General features: G+C 34.8%; 2 protein-coding genes across 12 annotated transcripts in view; one reads left to right on the top strand and one right to left on the bottom strand.

Moving 5' to 3' along the window:
• The window catches only part of GK (glycerol kinase), a 499,514-nt gene that overhangs the window by 2,449 nt on the left and 469,691 nt on the right, over window positions 1–27,374 (bottom strand). The window lies entirely within an intron of this gene.
• Window positions 1–27,374, top strand: part of DMD (dystrophin) — a 961,436-nt gene that overhangs the window by 634,451 nt on the left and 299,611 nt on the right. For all 11 annotated transcript variants that reach the window (XM_065741536.1, XM_065741534.1, XM_065741531.1 and 8 more), the window contains one exon: window positions 13,803–14,038. In XM_065741536.1, the coding sequence (XP_065597608.1) occupies window positions 13,803–14,038 (236 nt within the window). The remainder of the gene's footprint in view (window positions 1–13,802; window positions 14,039–27,374) is intronic.

Here is a 27,374-nt window from a genome sequence, read left to right as displayed (position 1 = left end):
CTTCCTTTTTGAAATACGGTCTGATGTTTTCTCTTGAGGAGTGGGTTTTACAGCTTATTTTCTTTCATTTAATTTCTTGATCAAAAGTTGGTAGCAGCAGGATTACAGGAATCATTTTGATTAAACTCATTGAAATGTAAATGATACCATCTTGCTGAATTCTTCATTGTATTGTTGACAGCCTGTACCAAGTGTGAGCACAGATCTAAGTTACAGACATGGTTGTTTTTGTTTGTTTGTTGTTGTTTACGTGACTTATATAACATGGCTCATTTCTTTAGAAGAGAGTGTTCAGCACACTCTGCAGAGTCCAGACCAAGCCATTTTTTAGAAACATGATGACAGTAGGATTTCATTTTTAAAAAACACAGGTAGAATAAGAATTTGAACTGTTTCATACAGGAAGATACGGAAAAAGAGTTTCTTGGTAGAGTTCTAATGAAGCCTATGTGACTAAATGCTAGTGTGTGCTAATAATAGCATGAACTTGCAAACAGCAGTAATATTTCTTTTCTGGTTAGTTTGTATAGTAATTAGGGCTATTGACAATTTCGTTATGTGAAGAATCTCTTTAATTTGCTAAAATAACAGAAAGTGATAGGTCATTTTTTTTTTACCTCTGTGCAGTCATTTGTTGACTTGTGTTTTTGAAAAGAGCAAAGCAAGCTGGCTTTTCCTTTTGAAAGGTGTAATGTTTATTGCCACCCTTATCATATCCTATGGATAAATGCAATGACTTTGTACATTAACAGTCACTACAGAAACATGAGACTGTCTCAGATTTTGGTATGCTGTATAGAGAACCAGTCAACCAAGGAGTATGCAAAAGTGCCATCAAAGATCATGAACAGACTGGAGGCTTCAGGGAATAAGAAGCAAAGCTCTTAATTTCTTTTAACATTTTTTCTACTCAAGGGGTGTGAGTCAATGAAAGAAGTGAGACTTGTTCCTTAAACTGTGGAAAGTTAAAATGGGGAAAAGATGGCTAATGGCAATCTTTTGTGCTATGTTTGCTTGAAAATTCTTTACTTTTGTTGATATGATACTTGTTGATGAAACATCAGTCTGCTTTCTTCACTTGTGTCAGTGTAGAGAATCTTTAAACAGTGATGGAGATAAGCTAGTAGGCATTTGTAGTACTGATATTTACTTCAACAATACATTAATCAGAGAACACTTAAGTTCACAAAGACTTTTTTTTTTTTTTTTTGTGAGGTCAAGCTAAAATAGCTGGAGGAGCAATAGTCTAGTTTGGCCTGAGAAGTATTGTGTTTTCACAAAATAGATTTATAAGTGTTTCACAAAATTATACTAGGTAAGACATTTTAACATTTCTGATGAAGAAGAAAGAAAATAGGAGGATAGCAGTGATTTATGGAATATCTTTGTCAAAAAGCAGTAGAAGACATTGTGTTCTTTAGCTTTCGATAACTGTAGGATTTTTCTCTCAGAGAATAGGAGCACATTAGGAAGTTTTTGCATTAATCCTGTAACAGTGTATTCTTAACTAATACTTAAACTATTTATTTCAAGCCTTCAGACCAGTTTTGATCATTTTCTTAACTTCACGTGAACTAAAATTCCATCAGATCTTTGGCATTCCTAAGAGATATCTCTGTATCTAATGCACTTTTTTCTTTCCTTTAGGAACCTTTTTTAGGTTAGCAATTTATACCTACTAAGTCAATTTGTAAATCTTCTGAAATTAGAAGAGAGGATGTTCTTGGAGCTGCTTGCAATCTATGTTGTTCCTTGTATCAATGAACTAGCTGCTAAAGTTGAGTTACATAATAGTTGTATATTAGAAATGCAAACTGTTGTCATACAGATTGACATCCAATTGAAAGCTGCATACTAAATCAAGGAATTTTTTACTTTTACCAACAAAAGAAACATGGAGAGTTGCATGCATCATTTGTGACAGATTAGTCATAATATTTTTTATAATGTACATATGTGACAGTACTTGATGGACTCCTGTAGTACAAAGCGTTCATTTTCACGAAAACCTTCTATAAAATTTGCAAAAACTCCTTACTAAAAAGACTTCTATCCTTTGGAGGAAAAAAAAGTTTCTGTAGGGGTACAACTAATGTTACATTAAAAAAAAAAAGACTTCAGACTTCATAGAAAAGATGATGTGTGTTACTAGAGACTGGGAAATGAAAGTATCAATTACTGAAAACATACAGGGGATAAAAAAATAAGCAAAAAATGAAATCATATCTCCCTATTAAAATATAATTTTTAAATAATGGCAGAATTAAGCAGTAATGTTAATAAAATAAAAATAAAATTGCCAATTGACAATGTCTTAACATTGCTGAAGAGACTCCCTTTGTTGATTCTGTCTACTACTCAGAAGGTCTAAAACCAGGCTGTAACATTATATTCAGTACTTTCTTTGTTTCAAAATTTTAAAGAGCCAGCAGGATAAATTTAATCTTACAAACTCAAACATGGAAATAGTCCTTACAGGGCAAATAGCAGTACTATTGAATGTACTTTTACATAAAGACATTAGTACTATATTTTTAGTAACACAAACATCTATGGAACCTGAGGTGCTATTGCGGTACAAGTTCAGTGTTTCTGTTGCCCACAAGATTGACTCTTTTGTATAGGATTTCCTGAGGTTTCCTTTCGAAAAATAAATAGAAATCTCACAAAAAAGATTATATAGACATTTCATTTTTGCTTAAGAAGGAGGAATGTGTGTCATCCTAAAACAGGAAGATTAATATGCATTAAATTCTCTTAACTGTTTTGTTGTTGTTGTTTGTTCTCAGATGTAAAACTATACAAGATTAGTGTATTTTTTAACAGGGCACCATGAATAAATGTATGTAAGGAAGAAGTCAAAAACTTGTATTTATCTTCTGAAGAAGGTAAAAACATTTATCCAAAAATTCTATATGATAATACACTTTGTTTCAACTAGTAAAAACAAGGACTGTATCCTGTTTTGGTATGTTACACATGATGTCAGAAGCAGATGGTGGTGGTGTGGTAGTAAAGGTTGAACCTTTCTGCTAGTATCCTGTAACTGTGGGACAGATGGCAGCAGAAGGGCAATCTGACACAATGGTGTCTGACATGGAAGTGCAAGTGAAGCAATGATGTGTCACTGAATTCCTTCATTCGGAAAAAATAGCACTCAGTGACATTCATTGACACTTGCTGAGCACTTGTGGAGACCAAGCAGTGGATGGTGTGCTTCAACAGTGGAACAGCAACAGTGCATCACCTCTGCTGGTACAGATTTTTACGAACACAGTACTCAGGCTCTTGTTTATTGCTGGTGAAAAAGCATAGTTCATGGTGGTGACTTTGTGAATAGTATTTTGTAGCTGAAAATTGGTTTATCAAGTAGTGTTATTGTGCTCTTTGTGTTGACTGTAGTTTTATGGAAGTAAGAAGAAGGCATTACTTTCTGAGCAACCTATGCATATGAATAATCATAAATGACTTTATTCTTTTCAAACTGCTATATGAAATTTGAGGTTCGATAGCCTCTCTGGCCAAGCATGAAATCCTCACAAGGAGGAAGTCACCAAACAAGAAACTAAAAGTATCAGAAGAGAATTTTAGTTATATATGTAATAAGATGTAATAATTTTTAGATATTAATTTTTCATTTTAATAGAATGTCTGAATATCCTGTTTCAGTAAGTTTTTCTTCTTTGCCTTGGAGAACTTGTTACATGAGCTTAAGGAAATGAATTAAATCAATAATGATAATAGAGAATTCAGGGCACAGGCAAGCCAGAAAGCAATTGTTTCATTCAGCTATGAGTTTCCTGGTACTTCATATCGCAGTTAGGGGTATAAGAGAGTATTCTATTGGGGGAAAAAAGCATGAACTTTTCCTCTTAATATTATTATGTTTACTTTTTTTATTTGTTACAGGAAGTGGTTATTCTTAACATACTTCTAATTTATATAGTTTCAGAATTGCAACATTTGAATCAACTTCTATATTTGTAATGAAAATGTTGGCAGTATCAAGAACTGATTATTTTTACTGTAGTGAAAATATTGGTTCTAATACAGATATTTCTTCAAGTAACCTTTAAGCTGCTGAACAAAAAGAAGAATGAAACACAGTTATGTCTGGTACAGAGTTTGTATAAGAAAAGAAAATGTTTATGGGAGAATTATATTTTTGACCGATGAATTCAACATATTGTCATCTTTTTTCATCTGGGATTCTCTGTTTTGTTGTTGTTTTATCTCAATGTTTTAATGAACATCCAGTGGTGGAATCTTATAATTTAAGAATATAGTTTTCACCTAGTTTTTAGAGTATGTGTTAATAGTTAAATTAGCCTTGGTAATGTAATCAGTGACAGATTTTAAATTGAATTTAGAGCCATCACTTAGCTACTGTGTGGAAGGTTGTAGTGATATCTTTTTTGTTTGTTTCAGTACCTGCTTTAATTATTACACTTATCCATACCCTAGTCTGTCTCTTCTCAGTTTTTAGTGGACCCGTCAATCATGTTGAATTTTGCCTGAGGAAAGTTTCACAGGAAATACTGCAAACACATCTGTTACTAAAAATTCCTGAAAAGAGACTATCAGCTTATCTTTAAGAAAGGTTTGGATGGAACAGTAGATCCAGGCACATCAGGAGTCATTAATGATAGCTCCATTTACAGATACATATTACAGTCTTCAATTGGTTTTATGCTGCCTGCCTCTGCTTGAGCCACAGTGGGTAGAGTAGTGCAGACTTTAAACTTTTGCAACAACAAATTAGAGCAGTCTTTTAGATGTTTCCAAACACTATGCTTCAATTATTTCCAGGTGTTGTCTTCAGTCTTAGCTGCTTCATTCCCAAAGTATTCTCTGCTGTTTCTAATTTGACTCAGACACTTTCTGAATCTGGACATATAGCTTTACAGAATGGTTTGGGTTGGAAGGTACCTCCAACTTTAGAGATCTGTCATGGTTTTATGATTTTTGGTATTGGTATTCCACATCATAACATCAAGTAGTGCATTAAGTCTTAAAGAGTTAATGCTCCAGCTCCATGGATCATTGACAGTTATGGGTATATCTGTCTCAGAAGAGAAGAACTACATTCCCCAGAGGACTGTGTGATGCTTTGCATTTTTACGTGTTTTTGCTCAGAGGGAAAGATAAAAACTGTCTGTGGTCATGGGACACTCTCTTTCCTTTGGGATGGACTCAGCAGTGGGTGCTCGCTGCCGTCCGCCTTCAGCGTTAGCGTAAGGCCTTTGGTTTATCAGACACTCTCTCTTGCTCATTATATTTGATTTATTAGCTTCAATTCCAATTATATTGTATTATATTGTATTATTTTGCTTTCTGATATCTTATTTAGTAAATTAGCTTTCCTCCTCAGATCGTTGCCGCTGTTTTGTTTCTAGGCCCATCTCCCTTTTCCCTTTTTCCTTTCCCCCTTCCCCTTTCCTGGGGCGTGGGTCTGCAGGTCCCCCACACCAATTGTTGCGGAACTGTGCTGAACCTGCCCGTAAACCGTTGACAAGATCACTTGGTTAGATTTCTTACCAAGGCAGGGATGCTCAGAGCAGGTCAATTTCCTGGCGACTCTTGATGATCTCCAAAGAGGAAGAATTCACTGCCTCTGGGCAGCCTTTGCACATGCTCAGTTACCCACACAATGAAATTGTGTTTTCTGATATTCAGGTAGAACCTCCTTTCGTTTTATGCTCCATTTTACTTCTTGCCCTGTCAGTAGAAATCACTGAAAAGAGCCTGGCTTTTTTTCTTTACATCCTTCTTCCAAAAATTTACATACATTTCTAAGATTCCCTGAGCTTTTCTCTCCTAGGGTTTAAGCAGTCCCAGCTATCTCTGCCTTTTCTTGTACGTTTTGTTTTTCTCTCATACTTAACTTTCTACTAAAAAAAAAATAAATAAAGCTTTGGTGCTATTTATTATTTTCATAGTAATAACATATAAACTGTAAATTCTGTGATGAGCAGAGTTCTCTGATGATAGGAATGTACAATCATTTGTAAATATTTTTCTTTCTTCGTTAATGGGTTTTAACTTTGGCTTTCTATTTCCATTTGAATGTATTAAGAACTATGGAGGATTAATTTTTGTTCTCTCTCCAGTGCATAGGCTATTATAGATTTAAGCTTTAACCATATTAAACCATCAGCTTTTTTTTTTCCACACATTTATCTAAATTATTTATAGTGATAATGACTTTTTAGGGCCCATCATGAGCTTTTCGAATGTATTTTAAAATGATGTCAATAGCAGAAAGTAAATATATATTTTTAATGTATTATAAATTGATGTCATTAGCTGGTAATGTGAATGTTACCTAAGTTTTCATAAAAACAAATACTGAGTGCTGTGTGTCCATGCTCTTAAATTAAAACTATTATTAGTGAAATATCCTTATAGTTACTAAATCATTTTTTCTAGTAATTTTTTTGAGAATATTCAAGGCTAAGACAATCAGACAGTTTTTCATTATTCAAATTGAAAAGGGGACACTTCAAAATATGTATTATTATTGTTATTAATTAACTATAGAGGCCATTTAAAATGTTAAGAAAATGTTAGCATAGAGATATAATGCTGTAAGGATATGTATTTTCCACATTCATGGCAGTGAGTGGAATTTTGTTGTCATCATTTTTTAATCAATGTACAGATTTTTACTCTGTGTTTAGGCCACCAGAGAAATCCTGACTTTTCTCTCTGTTGTTTTTTATAAGCATTGATATTATCTATTTTCTGCACTAGTAGTATTGGCAGAGAACACCTTGTGTGGAAGGGTTGTACTACAGAGGAGAACCCAGTGTCCTCACAACTCTGCCTTCTTAACTCTGAAAAACAAAGATGAGAATATTCACTTATCACTAGACCAAGTGTAAGGAGTAAATCAGCCTCAGAGCCCAGGTTTCTCTAAAGGAAGTCTGCCTGGAGTTTTAAGAATGTGTTTGGGTTCTTAAAGCAGTCAGAAAATTGACTGCAATGACACAGCATAAGAAAAAAGAAATATATTAAAGGAATCACCTTTATCAGGAGATATATTCTAACTGGTGTTATTGTGGAATCAAGATTTTTTTAAATCATGTTCACATCAGAAGTGCTGGTACGATGGCACTGAGCCGTTCTGTGGAATATAGAAAACCTTTGCTGTCTGTTGTGTTTCTTCCAAATCAGTTTGGTGCACTGCTAGAGAAGGTGATACTGCTTGTTTTAAAATAACTAATTAACTGATACGCTTTCTGTGAGTATGTTAAGTGCATTCTTTTCCTATTTTCCTGGGATGCAAATGCATCTGAGTTTACTAGGTCTGTGTTACTGTTACTGTCTAAAAGATTTAGGTCTGGCCTCTGCCTCACTTGATATTCCTATCTGTGGAAATAAATCCTGACAGTAGAGATGAAAATTGCTTGAAAATCTACATCCAGTTGCTGTGTTATTTCTTCTTTGTCAAAAAGGTTTGACCTGGTCACTCTGAAAGTAATGCCTATTTATTTCCACAGAAAATACAACAGATAAAAAGAGAGCAATAACAGTATTTAATAAATTCTCAGCTACAGAACTGTATTTTTCAACATAGTCACTACCAGTAACTATGTGTTTCAGCCAGCAATGAACAGGAGCTTTCATGTCATGTAAAAATCTGCATGACAATTTGTAACATGGCCTGTCTTTTGTGTTGCAGTCACCACTGCTGAAATGTAACACCTGCCACCTTACTGCTCTCACATCCACTAGTTGGTCTCTATCAATGTTCAGCATGCATCAGTAAATGTCGTTAGGTGACGGTTTTTCCTCACAGAGTGGTTCAGTGATGCCCTTTTGCTTCATCTACACTTCCATGTCAGACCCATTGTGTCAGAGTGCCCCTCTGCTGCCATCTGTGACATAGGAACAACATGTACTAGTGGGAAGGTTCAACCACTGCTACCATATCACCTATATCTGCCTCTGATACCATGGGCCAGCATAGTAAAATGGGATGCATTATAGCCCTCATAATTATCTTACATAATTAAAACTGCAACATTACTTTCAACGCTCAGAAGAATGGTTAGGAATACTGTGAATGGATTCAGCTCTGCTTAAATACTTTACCTTGTGAAGGGGTGTTGGAAATACCTTGACATTTTTGGGAGCATTGTCCTTCATACTGTCCATTCTGTTCCTGTTCATTAGCTAAACAGATTTTGATTTGTTCAAAGCTGTCAGTCTGATGCTTTTTTGAAGAACATCACAGAAATAAGCAGAACAAATTAGAAAAACTGCTTTCCCACAGTTGATTTAATTCTGCTTTTCTTTCTGCATTTAATGTTTCAATTTCATGCCACATTTTTATTACATCTGCTCTTGATGTTTAGCATTGCTGATTATTTAAAAGAAGCACAAAATGCCAATATTCCCTGAACTTTTATCTAGTGTATTTCAAGATTCAAGATCAAGTTGAAAATCACACCTACTTAGTACACCTAGAGTACTGCAATACCTGGAGCATTGCTGGATTTTGAACTTCATGTTGGGTAGTTTAGTTCTTTGTTTTATTTTTCTCCTATAACAACTCTACATAGTTTCCATCTTTATTACATAGCAGAAAGTGCTAACAAGGAGTTACAGGTAAAGCTACAGATCAATGTGGTTTAATGTCCTTATTTCTAATTGCTTTGTGGTTTGCTGTATCATGGGAATGAATGGATCCAACTGTTAAATAAATTCAAAGATTCAGTCCTTGATCATATTTCTGATACAGTAGGATATAATTTGTTAACTAGATATTTGAAAGTAATGATTTCATTCTATTTTAACCCCTTTGAGTCACAGAAATTATCGGTCCAGTTCTGGATAAATTACTTCAGAACATGATCTGTTGCTATATATTGTGTGATTAGTGTTGATTTACCTTTCTCTATTGGTTTTAATAATTTTTTGTAGTTCAGTGAATTATGTCATATCTATGCAAGCATGGAAGAAAGAGACAGGACACATACTATTTCTAGTTCTATTTTTTGTTCTCAGAGAGGATAATGGCAGAAAAGAAACACTGTGCAATTACATTCTTAAGGTAATTGCTCTAAATAATTAGATAATTCAAATGTTTTACCTGCTAAGTCAAAATGGAGTAGGTTATTACCATACTCAGTGGTGATAGATAATGCATCTTGAAACTTTTAAGTATGACGTTATAGTGGTCAGTGCCCTTCTGCTAATACCTTACAGTCCTTAACTATATAGCATTTCAAGTTTCTTGACGCAAAATTAGTACCTCAAATGCATAAGAAAAAATGAACCCAGAGCAGTGAAAACATATACTAGAAGATCAGGAATAGTCTCACCTTGGAATAGCTGCCATTCAAAAGAAGAAAAGGGATATGTTTATATATTAATATATATGAATATATATTATTAAACTCTGAGTGTATTCTTAGGCCAGAATATATAAGAAGATAAGAGATATCAGGCTGTCTTATTTGATAGCTTATGACTACTTACAGAGGTTCTGTAGAGTTCTTTAGAATGTTTTTCTTTGATTTTCCTGAAATAGGAAATAAGAATTTCTTCTGAGATGAGGCTACATATATGTAACCTATGTAAATGCCAAACAAATAAACTGTTCACTTTTCTGAGAGGTTCTTTTCTAAGAACCTCTGACAGTTGAAATGTAAGGCCTTTATGTGAATGTGTGGCCAGATGAATGTGGACCTAAGTATCCATCCCTTGGTAGAGACTGGAAATAAACACTTAGTCATGCTTTTAACACTTAGCTACTTCAGTAAAGTTCTGGAATTAAATACTCGGCTGTGTTTTCCAGTAATTGCACATCTTGACCACGATGTGGAAAGCCTTGGTGCAAACAAGACTTTCTGAATCAGCATGACATACAGTATTATAGAGATCATGTGGGGAGAGGGTGAAATTGGATGGCATTTTGGAATTGTTGCAGGATATCATGACTGATGTGTGGAGTTAAAATCCCATCCAAGAATGAGAGAGTATAGAAAATCCTGTCAATTTATGTCTTGAGTATGTAATAGTGTCAAAACATGGTTAGTATCCGGCCCAGAGAGAGGAAGGCAGAAAGACATTCCGAATGTTCTTCAGAGACAGACTTGTTCAAAGCTTTCTCTGCCATTTTCTTTATGCACCAAACAAAGATGATACCTTCTGATTGTGAACGTTAAAAGAGTGCAACCAAAGCAGTGTTGGTAAACTGCATGCACTATATTGGCAGAAGAACTCAATATGTAATTGTGAGGATATTAACTTTTATTTCCTGGCCCTTTTTGAACTCACCTTATTTCTGGGTAGAGCAACTAAAGCAGAGAAAGAGAGAACTTTTTTTTATATGCGATACTGTCTGAAGTCATTTCAGTCTATTGAAGTTTGCAGGCTCTAAGTGCCAACTCAATCAAATAAGCAACTAATTGTAACGTCTTTTTAATGTTGATATTCTTTTTTAGCTTCAGTGTACATTAACAAGTGAACATAATAGCAAGTAAATCTACCAGTTAAATAATTATTTGTCGGAATGTGTAAAGTAACTCTTTTTTAAGTTCCTTGCCTTAGAAGAAGCTATTAGGTAGCTTTCTTTTTTCCTCATCATGCAGGTCTTAACACAGAGTTCCTGCCCTCCTCACTTTTTCTGCTTAATGTGGGTTTGTTTTAAATGTTACCTTTGATGGTTTAAAGTTGCAACTACATGGGCCCATCCATTTTTTTAATCATTTGTGATATTCCACTGTAGGAAGAAGCTGTGATCTTTCCTCTCTTTTTCTACTCCCCTGCAGCAGTAGTTGCCAAACTCCGTCCTCCTTCATTGGCTGGCAGCCAAAGGAAAGCTATGATATATTGCTGTTACAGGGAGAAGGATGGGAAGGATCATGTCTGTTGCCAAATTGCCAACCACCATTCACTGTTGAAACACCTCCTCACTGATCTGCTCCAAAACAGGGAACAAGGACTGAATGGAAGGGTCACGAATCTGAAGATACAGACTTTGAACCATGAGTTAGAACTTCTGTTTTAGGTAGTGAGCTGAAGTTCCAGCTCAAAGCCATACTTCAGCCAGTTATGTCCATTAGTGAACAGGCTTGGAACATTTCTTTCTGTGCATGGACTCCCTGTTATCTGGTGTTAACAGCTATGGACAAAGTGACATGTAAAAACTCTGAAGTACTGTTAACAATTTGTCTACACCAGGAATCATTTTGAGGCATTGACTAATCTCAGCGTGGCTAAGGCTGGAAGAGACCTCTGGAGGTCATCTGGCCCAAACCCTGCTCAAACATCAAGAGGATGCCCAGAGCAGGTTTTGGGCCAGCTGCCCAGGCAGCAACTGAAATTTCCAAGGAGGAGACTGCACAATCTTTCTGGGCAGTCTGTGTCAGTGCTCCAACACCCACATAGGAGTGCTTCCTTCAGCATTTCCTTCCTTCCCTCAAAGGGAGCCTTCCATGTTCCAGTTTGTGCCTGCTACCTTTTGTCCTGGCACTGAGCACCACTGAAAAGAGCTTGGCTCCATCCTCTTCGCACTCTCCGTTCAGAGATTTACAAAAATTAATGAGCTCTCCCTGAGCCCCCTCTTCTCCACATTGGGCAGTCCTAAATCCCTTGGGTGCTCCTCAGAAGAGAGGTGCTCTAGTCCTTCATCATCTTGGTGAAACCCTTTATTTCCTTGGTGTAATCTATGCTTCTGTTTACATCATTTAGGTAAGAAGGTATTAGTGTAGGGCAAAAAATATCTAGAAAAATTGCAGTAGAGATGAAGAAAATAAAAATAAAAATAAAGAAAGACACTGATGAATACCATTTAATAATTATTTACAAGTGTGTGTGAAAGTCTAAAAAAACAAACCAAGAAAGAAATAAAATTTGAAAGAAAGGACATCCTTTAGGGTTATGGGTTGTTTTTTTTTTTTTGTTTTTTTTTTTTTTTAGGTATTAAAAACTGCCACTCTGTAACTGTGCAAGATACTCTGTCACTATAAACAGTGGGATGTTAGAAAATAACACTTTACAAGCCTCTGTCTATGCCAGAAAAAGTGTGCATTTTCTCATCTACTTGTGTGATTTTCCTTAAAAATGTTCTTTATTTGAACAGCCTTTACAGTAATTAGTTTGTTTCATAGTTTTTCACAGGTATGTATTATAAAGCTTAAATAGGAAATGTACAAGGGTTGCACTTCAGAAATACAGCAATGAAATGAGTGGGAAGATAAATTTACTTAGTTGCAGTATATGTCATTAAAATCACCACTTGCAGGAGTCACCTTTGGTATCATAATATTGCTGCTTATTGAGGCTGGATAAATAATGTAGATGTTAGTTGTTTGTAATCATACAGCATTTTTAAAGCTGACAGCATCTTACACTGCATTTAGTGACAATCATTTTGGAACTTGTGCACAGCTCTTTCTCTTTCTGCCTTGCTGAAGAGAATCAGCATTTCCCCAGTGAAGTAATACAAACCTTTTTTCATTGAAAAAGACTTGCTAAATTTCTTGGCAAGAGTGGTTGGTGTTATTGATTTACTATTTTAATTTTATGTCCGAACTATTGAACCTTTGCCTGCTGCTTCCATTTTTCGACTTCAGACCTACTTTGGTGACTGGCATAAAAGGCAAAAAATAAAAAATAAAAGTGAAAAAGAAAAAGAAAGGAAAGGGAGAGGGAAAGGAGAAGAGAAGAGAAAGAGAAGAAGAGAAGAGAGAAGAGAAGAGAAGAGAAGAGAAGAGAAGAGAAGAGAAGAGAAGAGAAGAGAAGAGAAGAGAAGAGAAGAGAAGAGAAGAGAAGAGAAGAGTTTTTCTCTTTACTCTGCATAGGCATGTCTTTTTTTTTTTTTTCCATCTTAGAGATTATCTATCAGGAAATTGATTCTTTCTTCTCTGCAGAGACTGAAAAATACTGATGAATGTATTTGGCCCTGAAGAAATTTATATTTAGTTTTTAATAAACATGTTTTGCAGTTTTGTGTTAAAAGAACTCATAACCTCTTTATGCAGACCGCACTCTGCACTGCTTTATTTCAGCTCTTCACATTTGGTTGTTGTGTTGTTTAGATAGTTGATTCAGACAGAAACTACTTCAAAAAGTGGGCATTTAGACTCTTCACTTCTAGATGTTTTAGCACTTCAATCTAAGCATGAATAATGCACTGATTCTTTAAAACACAATTATTTTAAATCAAGAAAGGGAACAAAAGATGTGTCCGTTTTCTTCAAACAGAAGGAAGAAATTCAACTACTTTTCATATTATAGCACATAATCTTACTATGCTGAAAATTTTCCAAGGCTGAATTTTTGGTGAAAGCATTCATATCAGTCACAGAGCCTATGGGAAATGCTGACTAATAAAAGTAAGTGAGAAGTTTCAGTGAGGCAAATTCATAGCTACAGGGTAGCTGGAGACTGTAGAAGAATAGTGTCTCTAGATATGTGGTCATGCTGTGATAAACTAGATACTACAGCCCACTCAACCACAGTACTAGATTTTGGAAGATGAGTCATGTATAGAGACTCTACAATGACCTTGAGTGAGTGTTCTCACTATACTGAGATATATTTTCTTGTGTTACTAAGGCCCAGGGTTAAATCTGAATATACTGAGGGTGCTGAATGTCGAATATATAGCATAGTAGGAATAGCATGGAAAAATGTATTCATATAGTCATTTCATTTTAGTTTTTGTATTTCCAGTAAACATAACACCAAAGCAATGAGCTTATTCCTATATAGTCCTTTCTAATGCATAAATTCTGTTTCCGAGATAAACATGATAGTTCATTTATTCAGTAATTTTTTTCTTTCAGTAACTTCTGGTCAAACTGTTGCTGTGGATACACCAGCCAGGGTAACCAAGGAAACCACCAGCTTCAAGCCAGAAATGCCATCTTCTGTGCTTTTGGAGGTTCCAGCCTTGGCTGACTTCAATAAGGCATGGGCAGAACTCACTGACTGGCTTTCTCGACTGGATCGAGAGATAAAAGCTCAGAGAGTGACAGTAGGTGATCTTGATGATATCAACGACATGATCATCAAACAAAAGGTATGAGAAACACTGATTTTTCAAGTTGAAAAGCCTCATCATCTTTATTCCATATAAAATCATTTCAGCAGGGAATACAGAAGAGATGATAGGCTACAATACATATGGTGATAATTTAAGCTACTTTATCTCATAATTATTGGTTTAAATGTTAAGGTAATTAATTGAGAAACAAAAAATGTTTCCTTAATAGTGTCTCTGCTACTTAGAGCAAATCTTTTTATTTTTCTGTCGCATGTATGTATGACAGTGGTTGAAATATGAACCTCAAGAGAAAGAGAGAATTACATAATAAACTCCAGATTGCCAGGTGAAAGGATACCTTGCTTCATACCTTTTCTTACTTTGTTTGTGTAATGACTTTCTGAGAAGCTTCTATCCTGCTGCTGTTGGGTTATGAAAAGCTTCTCAGTCATCTTGAAGAAAAGAACAGCTTGTTAATGCAAGTGTTTTGTCAGCAAAATTGCATCAGTTTTACTTATCTTTGAAAACACACAAAAAAATATGGAAATACATGTGCAAGGACAAAAAAGACTAAACTAACTTTGTCTACTCAGTAGCAGTAGAATTAATTTGTTGTTACACAGTTGAAAGTTAATTACCTGCCTTCCAGATTTAGCATTGCTCAATATAAAAGATTGGGCTTGCCTGCACAAAACTTTTCAATGTTAAATTTTCATTCAATTCAGTTCTAAACTGAAATTAGGACTCTGTTATGGAACACTCTTTTGCTTCCTCCTTCTCCTAAGACAAAGTCTGATTTATTTTGGGGAAGGTATTGATATTATTTCTTTTTGTGTAAAAACAGAAGGAGAAACAATGGACCAATTTTGCCTTGTAACTATACTAAGCAGTTTTGTAGGAAGGTTGTATATTCAAATACACAGATGTCTGGTAGGATTTATTCTGTTGGGTTTCTTGTACTTCTTTTGTTTATATGTGGATTTAAACGACTTATTTTTTGAGTCTTTCAGTTTGCTTTACTTTCTACGTTAGTAAAAGGTTTGTTTCATGTTGTTTAATGACCACAGTGGCTAATAATATTTGCTATGTTTAATTATATAATCTTTATTAATTGAAACGTATTTTAAAAGTGATGTGCATATCTTAATAATAACTGGTAATGGCTGCATCTGCAGTAAGGCTACTAGATTAAAATAGTGGCTTTGTCATTTGAAGTGATTAAAGAAGAGTTGTCTGTACATTACCTTTCCATCTTCCTGAGAATTGCTTTTAAAATTTTATGTTCTTAAACATTTGGTTCAAAATTATCTGGGTTTCTTACTTTTGCCTCATTTTATCTTATTACTGTGTCAGGCAAAACCTTCAGGTACTTCTCTTACATAGATCTCCTTTACTTAAATGTGTGTTCGTGCCACTAACTCCTGAGAGCCACAGTTGTCATTAACATTATACATGTTGTAAAACTGACTGGTTTATATCTGGATTTCATCTTAACTCAAGGCTGAAAAGCCTGTTAAGTCAGCATTATTGTGGTCTTCCTCTCATGTTTTTTTTTTCCTGGCTGGGTACTATCTCTTTTTTCAATCCCATGCTGTGCTGGTAACAAAACCAGCAGGAAAACTCTTTTTTTGTGTGTTTACCTCTCTAATTGGCTGTGCAACAGAATGTGACATTTAATATAGTCTCTGATGAAATGGAAGGATCAATGTCTAAATATAGACTGCAGTTCTGTTAACAAGCTCCCACTTCTCTAGCGTTCATCAAATGAAGGCACTGCTTAGTAGATAGAGATGAATATAGTGAAACTTTGATTCTGCTCCTAAATCTATCTCTGAATTATTAGTTGAGATTAACTGTGAGTTATAGCCAGGATTTTCAAAACAGACTATGTATTGTAGGTGTTACTCCCCAGAACCCTTGCTTTCTAACATGCTGAGCATCTACAGTGGCAAGTGAGCTGATGAAGTTGGATGTGTAAAAAGTCCTGACAAAGATTATCTCAATTGTAAATCCAGAAGTAGTGCTTACCTTCCAAAATCTACACATTGTGTAATGACTGCAGTCATGCATGCCCTGTGATCATCATTGAAAGTCACACAATTGTATTGTGATCTGCTTTGATAGTTGGTTGCACCTCCTCAGGGAATTCTGATAGCTTTAATAGGGATTCCATTTTAGTACGTTGACAATTTTTTTAATTTGTTTTGTGTGTCAGATTTTTGACTTTAGGTATAAAGTATCTTTTTAACACTGCTGTCTACCTCCCTGAGAAAAATTAATCATTACAAAGTAATATGCTTCCTGAAATTGTTTTATAATACATCTCAAGTTGTTCACCTAGAATTCAGAACTGTAGGTATACTACCAAACTCCTACTGTTTTGGGGTTTTGTTTCAATGTCATATTTCTTTCAATTCAGAGAGCTGCATTTACTATAAGAAATTGAAATGTCAAAGCAAACTTTTTAAAAGCAAAGAAATCTGATATCCTAGCAACGTATGTAACATGACATTTTCTAAACCGTCCAGGTAAGAGGAAGTGACCTTAGGTTGTCCTTTCTTTCACGGCAGCATGTAATGTTATTGAGGCTAAGTCTCTGAGGGCATTTTGGTTAGGTTCATTTCATTCTGATTGTGTCACAAGACCACAGCCACTAACTCTGAAATATTTTTCCTCCGTAAAAGTTTAAGACATCATTAGCCCCCACTTGAACCTCTGCTCTGAAGTGATCACAGTGTATTGGTACTTCTGTGTGAATGGTTAAGATAATAAAGTAGAATGTACAAAGGTTAATCATGGAACAAAACAAAGCAAGGCAAGACAACCATTTTTAAAAGATAATGTTTTAGTGACAGCTTTCCCTTAAAGAAGCAAAGCAACTGAAATTCTGCTTAGCAGTGCACATTCTATATTGGAAAATGAGGAAACTAAATGAGTAGTATAATGACTATTCATTTCAGACTTCTCTGGTTAATCTTTGTGTCAAATGAGTGGTAGATATTTCTTTCTTGCAGTTGTGTTATGTTTGACTTACTGTCTATGATTGCATATATCACTACGTTCTCTGTAATTAAAGTAAAAGATACTAAAAAGTTTGCAGTTAAAAAATGTTAGCATCAGTTCCATGTTTTCATTAGGGGAAAATTATTGTAATCATCTGCTTGAATACTGAAGCTTTATAGAATTTGATCCTAAAAGAAACAGATTTTAAGCAGCCTGATTATCATGTATACTGATTATCATGTTCATGTATACTTTTTCTTCAGATAACTTTCATCTATAAATGAAGTTCTGAGGAAATAATGAGAATATATAATATGCCATGATGTATGTAGCTAAAGGATGTGGCAGAATTACATTTTTTCACTTAAAAAAAACTTTTTCACACTTTTTTTTCATTTCACTGTCCTTACTTCAGAGCAATCATGTTTTAAATGTAACGGTTAACTAAGAGTTCTTCATAAAAGAGAAAATATAGAACAGGATAATAAACTATGTTTTGCTGTGTTACAGAAAGATGAAATATTTCCCTACCAGAAAGCCTCTACTCAGAATCTCTGCTTTGAAATCATTATATTTTGAGGAAAGTTTGCAGTGGGAGTAGATAGATTTCTACTGAAAACAGTGAACCATGAATGCTGTGCAAAGCAGGAGGATAGTTAACAATTTCATTAAAAGTAATCAACTGCTATAATATCTTTCAATTTTGAATTCTATCCATGGATTTTGCATGCTGTCCATGCGAACTTTTCAGAGCGCACGTTATTGAAAGGATGTCTTTTTGCTGTAGTAGCTGAAAATATATTTACTATAAAGTATTGTAATAATGTGACATTGCTAATGAATTTATCTACAGCTTTTGGTTCTGAGAGTCTAGGTTGAGTCTGTAGTTTTAGGGGGGTGGCTGAGCAGATTTGTCTGAAGCAATAATCTATGTTAGACTGAGACCAGTAGCCAAACCAGTCACTGAAACTTCGAGAAAAGAAGAGGAAAAGATACTTTTAGGTAATGATTTATGTCATCCTAAAGTACACTTCCAAAAAGATACCAGGTAATTAATTTCTACTCAATTAATTTGTCAGTATTCTAAAGCAGGTTCGATCGTCTGTCAAAGAAGTAAACAAAATTGGAACGAGGATTTTATTTTCACTATTAATTACTAAATTGATTTCTTAATAGCTGAAGATCTTGTGCAGATGTTGATAATAAATCGTAGAGGAATAATATTGGTTTATAAGCTATGTGATTAACAAGCAAAAGTGTAGGCTGAAGTGGCAGGTTTGAGGATGTTTTGCGTATCGCTTCCCATTGGCTGCATACTGTCTATCTTCACAAATTTGTAGTCATACATGCATTACTTTTCTGATAGATCAGAAGAATGATAAATTTTCTTCCAAACTATTTTCCAACTTCTTTTGTTTGTGCGTGTGTGTGCGCATGTGTGCAAGTAAAAATACAGATTTCCAAATCTATTTCCTGCTTCTACAAAAATTTGTAGCCTTGTATTACAGGGTCTAAATTGGTGCACTTTAGGTAGACTTGTTTTACGTTTATATCTGTCCATATCATTCAAATCAGAAGTGAAAGCAATAGATAAGGTTGAAGTTCTCAACTTTTTGGCTAATTCTGTGTAGACTGGAAAATTTTTCGTGTAAGTCACACGTACATGAGAAGATCCACATACAGATACTATAGTATTGAAGAACTTGATAGAAGATTTTACACTTAAAGCTGAATGTTTTCCATTATTGTATTCAGATAAGCTTAAAGTGAGGAATTTAATCCAGAGCCCAAGTTTTTTGTGCTTCACATTCTCTAGGATTTTTCATAAACATAACAAACACAAAGCTGGAGCCATTCCCCAGGCGACTGTTGGATCAAGGACAACTAGATCCCAAAGCTAGAGCTAAACTGATTCTGCAGCATGCTGATTTTCACTGGTTGTTCTGTACATCTCTTCCACTAGCAGAATCCCAGAGATGTCTTTATGACTTCAATGGTGTGGAAAACCTGCTTTAATTCTATGAATTTCACATATAATTTTACACTCATGAGACTACTGTCATAATTTTGTGCATATTTTAGAGTGGTGTTCTTCTGTTTGACATTGGAAGTCTAGTAGAATTCTTACTTTAGACAGTTGTGCTGTTAGGCTCTTTAAGTTAAGAATTAATTCTGATTTATAAGAAGTACTGGAAGCATGATTTCAGTGTTCTAAGTGAATAAAATACTTATTACTAAATAGAGTCCTAAATATACTAAAATGAAGTTTGAATTAAAATTTGTAAACTTTGTAGAAGATAAAGATAGCTGATATTTTAAAACAGCTTGTCCACCTCATTCCTGTAAGTTAGAGAGTAAATTTGTTTTCTGAATGATAAGAAAAGATGTCTAAACACTGTTTTGGAGAATGATTAACAACCATTTATTTCTTTTTAGTGTTAATCACTAGGATGTGCATAAAAATTTTACCTCTAAGGGTCTGAGTATAAACTCACTGATGTAAAAGAGTTACTTTCATCATTTTTCAATTAGTTTTCAGACAGGCTGGAAATCATCACTCAAAAGAAAAACACCATTGTGCTGAAAGATAAGTTTTCCCTGATTGCTTTTATTGGCCTATTGTGAAATAAACTGATATTGTTGGGGTTTTTTTTGTTTTGTTTTGTTTTGTTAATTCCTGACAAATAAGCTAGCAGGAAAAGATAAATTGTCATGATCAGTGCAGCTGGCATCCTGTTAGTTTCAGTGGGTAAGGGACAGGAGTCTAGAAACTCATTCTCAATTGGATTTCGCTGTTGAGGATTAGAAGTACGTACTTTTTACTAGGGTGCGTTTTTCAATAGCAAGTATAAGTCTGACCTATCTTAAAAATATAAATGACCTATTCCATCAAAACTGGACCTTACTTCACCTACTCTTTTATCTAAATCAATCTTTTACTGTGTATGTTTGCAGTGTGGTAGTATGTGCAACTCAGACAAGAAATAATGGACCTTCTAAAGAAGGCAGAAACTGTAAAAACTGTTAAAGTCTTCATGAATTCTGTATCTGTCCCATTAGAAAGAAGGTTGAATTATTTTCTGGGCTGCATGCAATTAGATCCTAGCCAGGACACTGAGGGAAGTGGTTATTCCCCTCTAATCAACATCCGTGAAACTACATTTCAGGTGCTCTGTCTAGTTTTGGGATTCCTCTTGTACAAGAAAGATACAGAGGAAGTCTTACACTTGGCCACTGAGGTGGTCAAGGGCTGGAAAACTTGACGTGTGAGTGGGTAAGGGCCTCTGCTTGCTTGGCCAGGTAATGAGAGAGTTCAGTGGGACATAATTGCTGCTCACAGTAATTTGCAGAGGTGCACAGCAAAAGTTTGAGAGGTGATAGACACATTCAGCAGCAAAGGGAATTTCAGTTAGATGTTAGGAGAAGATACGTTCGCATTGAAGATACAAAAATACTGCAATAGGCTATCAAGTGAGGTTGTGGATTCTCCATCCATGGAGCTATTCAACAGTCAAGTGGATAGGGCCCTGTCTGACATAAAGTGGTTTTGAATTTGGCCCTAGTTCAGCTGTGAGTAGGTTGTACAGGACGATCTCAAGATCCCTTCCAGTGTAAATTGTTCTCTAATAATATATATAAATGCTATTTATAAAAAGCAAGGTTCTGTGTTGTATATCTCGTCAGTGAATTACACTTTAAAGGAAAGGAAATATGGCTTCGTGCACTTCTGCAGCCTTCCCAGTTCAACTATAATTTGCTCTAAGGCCTCATACAATTTTGACAAATTGTTTAGTTTGAAATACTGCAGTGAGGGTCTGTATTTGACAGTTACACAAGTGTTAAGGAGTTGTAATTTTCTATTCATGTTAATATACATTATTAGCAGTAGTAACAAGAAAACAATGAGTGCTTTTGTTTTTTTTTATTTAGAAATCACAAGAAGGAATGTTTCTAAATAATTATGCAGTGTATAAAATTCTAATCTAGTTGCAATCATAAAATGCAAATTAAAACTAGAAGGACTGATTGTATGTTTACTAATTTTATCTATGAGAAGATTGAGCTCTTCTCAGAGAAATGTTTTCCTTCGTCAGAAAATAAAAATATCAAGTCCCAGCAGAACTTCCTAATGAAGCTGATCTTGAAACTATTCTCTTATGTAGAAAAAGAAAACGATACCAGAATTTTAACTTAAAAAATGTCTACTATCTCAAAACATACACTGTTGGTTTCTCATTGTGTCAAGAGTGCTCTGCTTCTTCCATAAACACTGCTTAATAATAATATAGATTCATGGTTTTGCTAGCAGATGGACCTTTCCCTCTTGAGGCAAAGCAGCCAGCAGTGTCATTATTATCCTTCTCTCTGAAGGAATTGTTTCTACTAAAATTCACTAGCTTTTTAAGCTGTGGGATATGTCAAATAACTAGTTTCTAGAGCCTTAACTTCTATTACATTAAACTGAATTCCTGGAATTCCTTCTTCTCTTTTCCCAGTATGCTATAATAATGTTTTGCACTTAAAAATGCTTTCACGGGGAGTTTTCTGATGGTTAAATTGTTTCATAACATTCATGTAAAGTAATTAAAACCATTCTATGTAGAAATCAGGTGTGCAATAGAATGCTAGCAGGAGGCGACCTCTAACTCACCAAGACTCCTTTCATATATTTAAATTTAGTGTAGAGCTGCTTTTAAGTCAAAGATGAAATCTATAAAAACAGGTGTAGTGTCATAAAGGCATATTTTTTTTCAGGGGCATACAGGTCTCGAATACCATATTCCATTCCCTAACCACTAGGCATAGAGGTAGAAATCATCATTAGATCTAAAATGAATGATCAGTAAGTTTCTGTGGGTCTGAGAAGAGATGAAAGTAATGGGACACTGCATGTATTGGCAAGCTGTTATACTGAGGGACACGTTCAGAATTTGTCTATTCTTCCCCACGTTTTTCCCCGTCTCTTTGGAACTTGGCTGGTCTGGTTCCATCTGACTACAGTCCCTGTTGGTCCATTTATTTTTATCATAGATTCTGCTTTTGTTTCTACCAAGCTGAATTTTGGCATGCAGTAGATGAGGATATAAAGTCTAATTTTGCTTAACACCTCTGACAGCTAATTTCCCGTGTTCCTAGAGATGAACAATATTTTTTTTTTCTTTCACTAGTCAGGAGGGGAGAATTGTGTTTGTTTTTTGTTTTGTTTGATATAAAAGCACCAATACTGTAAGAATTAATTCTCAAATGCTCATATCTGCAGACAACAAATTTACAATGTAAATAGACAAAATATTATTTTTGCTTCAATGAAATCCAAGAAAATGACAGAGTACACTTTGAGCTTGAAATATAAGAACAAATTCCATTAAAAGAAACAAGTCTATATGTTTCTCTAAAGAAGGACTTTAAAGTGTTTTCCTGAATTGAGCCAGAGAAGTCAGCACTTCAAACAGTTGAGTTCTGAAGGACTTAATTAAAAAACACAACTGTTTCTGTAGTAAATGTGAGGCATTTCACATTACTCAGATTTGTCATCTCTCTGCATCTAGCCAATAGAATAAGCAAGGTAACAGTTCAGTTCCCAGAACTGTATTTTGCTGCTTTTGTAGACCATTGCTCTTATTGAGCTAAAAGATCAATTTAGCTTATCACTGTGGCACCTCTAATGTTCATGTGCTTTCTGCTTATATGAAAGATTTTGTGCAGCCAAATGTGAGCTTCATGGAGAGCAGTTTAGTCACCTCACTTAGCTCCCAGCTTTCTTTCCCATGTTTCTGGATTTGTTGAATCTTCCATCTGAATGAGTTCATATAGTTCAGATGTTGTTACTCTGCACCGCATTTGCTTATGAAAATTTTTCCTGATAGTTGCTAATGAGCAAATAAATTCCATTGCCTTTTTTTTTTTTTTTTGAGGGTTTATTGTCAAAACTTCTACCAGAGATGGTCAATGAAAGGTAAGAAGACAATTCAAGGTGACAAAATACGACCTAAGCTCACCCACCAAACAAGAACAATATTTAATATTTAACCATTCTTTTTTGTGTGGTTATATAACTAGGCAGGATCAAGATATAACTGTGCCAAATGTGGATTTTCTCAATATATACTGTATGGCAAACTCTCAGGTGGATGCCTAGGCTTGGTCTGACTCATCTTAGTCTTTCTGGTGGGCTATTTCCTACTGGAAAATTGGAAGGACCAAGTACATGCCGTCAGCAGCACTGTGACTCTGAATACTCTGAGTCAGACTCGGGACATAATCCTGCAAACCAAGCAGGTTGCCAGTAGTGTGTAACAGCCACTTCCTACTCTTCAATAGCACAAATAGGCCCCTGGATATCCAGACCAAGAGCACACCATTACTCCTCTGGGACAATGAAAAACTTACTGATTTCTCTCTGCCTCATCTACCCGTCTCCTTTGTCACCCCTGAATAACGTAGCCCCAGGTTGTAGTTTAATTATATTTTTGAATTAAAGAAAATAAAAAATAAAAGTAAGAAAACAAACCCACAGAAAAATCATGTTCTAATATAACAAATAGCAAAACAAAACAAAAAATGAATTTTCATATTTGAAGTGTCTCTTTTTGATGTTTTAACAGAACAATTTGACAATATTTCTCTGAAATAAAACCAAGATAAGAACTTCTAATTGGAGTAGATTCAGCTTTTAATGTTTAAAGAAAAAATGGTTCTGAAGTAACACAAATATCCTGTTTTATTTCATATTTGTTTCATACTGTTTTGAGAAATGTCTGTTAGGTATTTGCACCAAAGAAGGTAAAAGAAAGATATCATAAAGAGAAGTTGAAATTTAACATTTCTCTGCTTGTGGGGAACAGTTTTTGGCTTATTGTGAGTTGCCAGAGATGTCTAACTGCGTATGTCACAGAATCATTTATTCAGAGAGACAGTTTTGAAGGTGGCACGGTGTGGGACTAGAACTCAGTGTAATCGTCCAACCTTTTAACATATGTTTGACCATATGAATGGGACTGATTTCCTTTGTGGTATCTTATCACTGTGTCTTAAATTCCTACTGTGCATCACGATCAGCACTGATAGCAATTTTAACTGTTCTTATAAATCCTTCTACCTCTTCATATGTGGCCCATATGGCATAATATTTATGTGATGAAAACTGCTATATTTGACAAATACCTATCATGACATTCAGATGTGGGATTCAGCTCTGTCAAAATGACTACATTCTACAAAGAAACAGAAGTGCATCAGAAACCATAAAAAATATTTGCTTACTTGTCTGTACTGTGTTTTCAATAGGACTTTTCATTTCTTTTCCAAATCTGTTATTAAAGCATGTGATAGAGTATAACAGTATAGGTTCCAGTGAATAAAATTGTTTCTGTGGTTACTAGTTGCTAATTGTGAGAGTTCAAAATCAACTGCTGGGAATTGGCTAACAAAATCAACCATTTTTGACTTCCATTTCTTGTAAATATTTTTGGATTGACTTTGAGGAAAACAAATTAGTAAACTTAGTACTAATTTACTAAAGAGGATGCTTTGTACACACTGATGTAAGACAGAAGAAGTGCCTTGGGTCCAGTGGTAGCTGAAATGAGGATAAGCAGAGTCAACTAACTTTTCTGAGAAATGATTGTAAGGTGTATCATATCACACTGTTCTGATGTTGCAAACTCAAAAATGGCACTTCTGCTTACCTGTAATAGACTGCTTGTTCCAGAACCATACATGACTGCAATAATAATCCTTTAGAGGTGCTGTTACTAGGATCAACTTAGAGAAAAAAGCATTTGCAGAAAAAGAATGTGTGGTTTTATACATTTAAATTATAGTAGTGTGAGATACATAGATAGAAAAAGTTGCTTGGTTTCAATCAAGATTTGGGTCATTGTTCCATCTTGGGGGAAAAAGTAGCTTAAATTGTCCCACAGGTCTTCTGGCTGTGGTTAAGATAAGACAGAGAAGAGGGGTGAAGTGTTGGTATACAGTAAGATGTAGGAAGAACAGGAAATTAGAACGTTAAATGTTAAATTGGAAAAGTTTGCAAGACTGTTTTTCTCCTCTCAGACATGGTTATATAAATGACCATATTGATAAAGTGTTAAAAATCAGTGAAGGAGAAATATTTGCAAGATACAAACATCCTTGCTTTTTATCTAGATGAGCTTAGGCAAATATGTGCCAGCAAGTTTATCTTCCTTACTCCCCACTGCTAAATGGAAGAAGTTTTTGTTTGAGGAAGTATTCACTCTGTTGAAGAGGTCAAACATTACTCATCTGAGAATGATGTCTATCAATAATCATTATTTTTAAATTTATAGTTAAACATCTGAGATAGAAGATCTTACATGTTGAAACTTCCTTTATTCAGTCATATTGATTCATTCTGAATATTAGTTTCTATTTTTCATGGAATCATTTTTTTCAATAAATCTTTTTATGGTAAGAATTATTCCATTTTGTTAAATGAAAAGTATTTTTGTATAAAATAACATTGTCTCTAATTATTAGAATGATTTATACAGAAGCCAGAACTGTCTGTGGAGTCTGAGGAAGCTGTGCACCTGACTTCTAATTTCCTTGGGTACTCATTAAACTAATTCCTTTGAAATTCTTTCAATAGACAATCTTAAAATCACAAATCTTAATTAAAATAACTTGACAGCCTTTGGAGACCTCTTAATGTAGAACACAAAGTAATTGTTTTTTCTTACAAGAAAATGTTTTGGCTTTTTTTCTTTCCACCATAGGATCACTGAAAATGTGTTCTCTTGGCTATGTATTTCACTTTATGCCTATTTCCAAAGTGCATGGGTAGTCTGATCAGGCTTTGCTGTAGGACCAGTTTCCAGGGCTACTTAACAATGTATTGGATAAATGATTCTTCAACTTTTTTGGAATGATGGTAAATAGCCATTTATGTTATGATGATTAATAATCAGATCATTTTCAACTTTATATCCTACTGTCATTGCATAATGAGACATTTTCACTATAATTATAAATTTCCAGCACTGGAAAAATACATCTAAATAGCTTTTTTTTTTTTTTTTTTTTTTTTTCCAGTAGTATCTCAGAGATGAAAAAAATGAACAGCGGAACTCATTTTCAGTTTCCCATACATCAAAAGAATTGTAATGGATTGTTAAAAATAGCATGAAAACAAGCACTTTTTCTCAATACTCAACTTAAAGTGATGATCTTTTAATGTTTTGCTACTAATTCTTCTCCTTTGAGGCATTCTCACTTCATTTCAACCCATCTCTGTAGATTTTCCCTTCGTTTTCCAAACCTCTTTGAGTTTCTTCATTGATGGATGTGCAGGAAGGTGACAGAGTATAGAGGATTCCCATTCCTGTGTGAATTCTCTACAGCATATTGTTGCTCAGCAGCAGCCTGTGATCTTGTCTTCTGTTTGGGAAAAGGGAAAAAAATAATATAATTTAGAGGAGAATTACTGAAATAATTAATGCAGAAATAATTTCTGAGATGGATAAAGGCTATATGTTACAAGAAGATTTTAGTTTTAGTTCTTATTTTATGGTTTCTGCTGAAGTATGTTCAGACAATAAAATATGGAACAGCTACACAGTGCAGTAACTCTTAAAGTTCTCTCTCTCAGTTTAATGTAGATAAATGAAACCAGCTCTGTCAATTAAAAATAATAACTGAAGTTGCTCCCCAAAACATTATTAAAATGAAGCTCTCTATGAAAGAGATTTGTTTGAATTTACACTCCTGTCCTTGCAGTTCTGGGAAAAAGGGAATAGCATTTTGAACCACTTGAACCGAATTTAATGTTATGGCTGTGGTCCTTTCACCTGGTGGTGCAATTAGCTGTTGACGGGTGACTGAACTCCAACAGGTGTCCATCACTTTTCCATCACTCAACTGCGGAGATGTCTGCTATCTTCCTCATTCTCTCTGGTGTATGCTCTATTACCATTAGAGCTTATCTGTTTTATTTACCCAGGTATTATGGAGATTTGCTACATAGGATCCTTCTTAAGGGGACATTCTTAAGGAAGAAGATTTTAAACTGTACAAGGCAGAGATCTTCATATGTTTTAAAAAATTATGTAGAGACTGTTAATTCTGTTATTAATAATAAGAATAAAAACAAACAACAAATAAAACCAACAACAAAAGTAGCAACAGAATAAAACAGCATAAAACCACACTGCTTTACTTATTTTGATATTTCAGCTGCAGTAAAATTCCTAGAGTGGCTTACTGAGCAGTGGCAACATCATTCATAATTCTCATTCTTAAACATAAAATTGGTGCAGAGTGTAACAAAAATGATTGTATGTTTCTTGCTGCTGAAATGTTAGATGTGTTATCTCAGATCTCCAAACCATTTAACCATTTTGCCATC

Source organism: Cyrtonyx montezumae, unplaced genomic scaffold (genome assembly GCF_038088225.1).
Source record: "Cyrtonyx montezumae isolate F1298 unplaced genomic scaffold, pur_monq_1.0 scaffold_3, whole genome shotgun sequence".
Classification (NCBI taxonomy): domain Eukaryota; kingdom Metazoa; phylum Chordata; class Aves; order Galliformes; family Odontophoridae; genus Cyrtonyx; species Cyrtonyx montezumae.
Note: the sequence above shows the minus strand (reverse complement) of the source record. Positions and strands in the feature narration are given on the sequence as shown.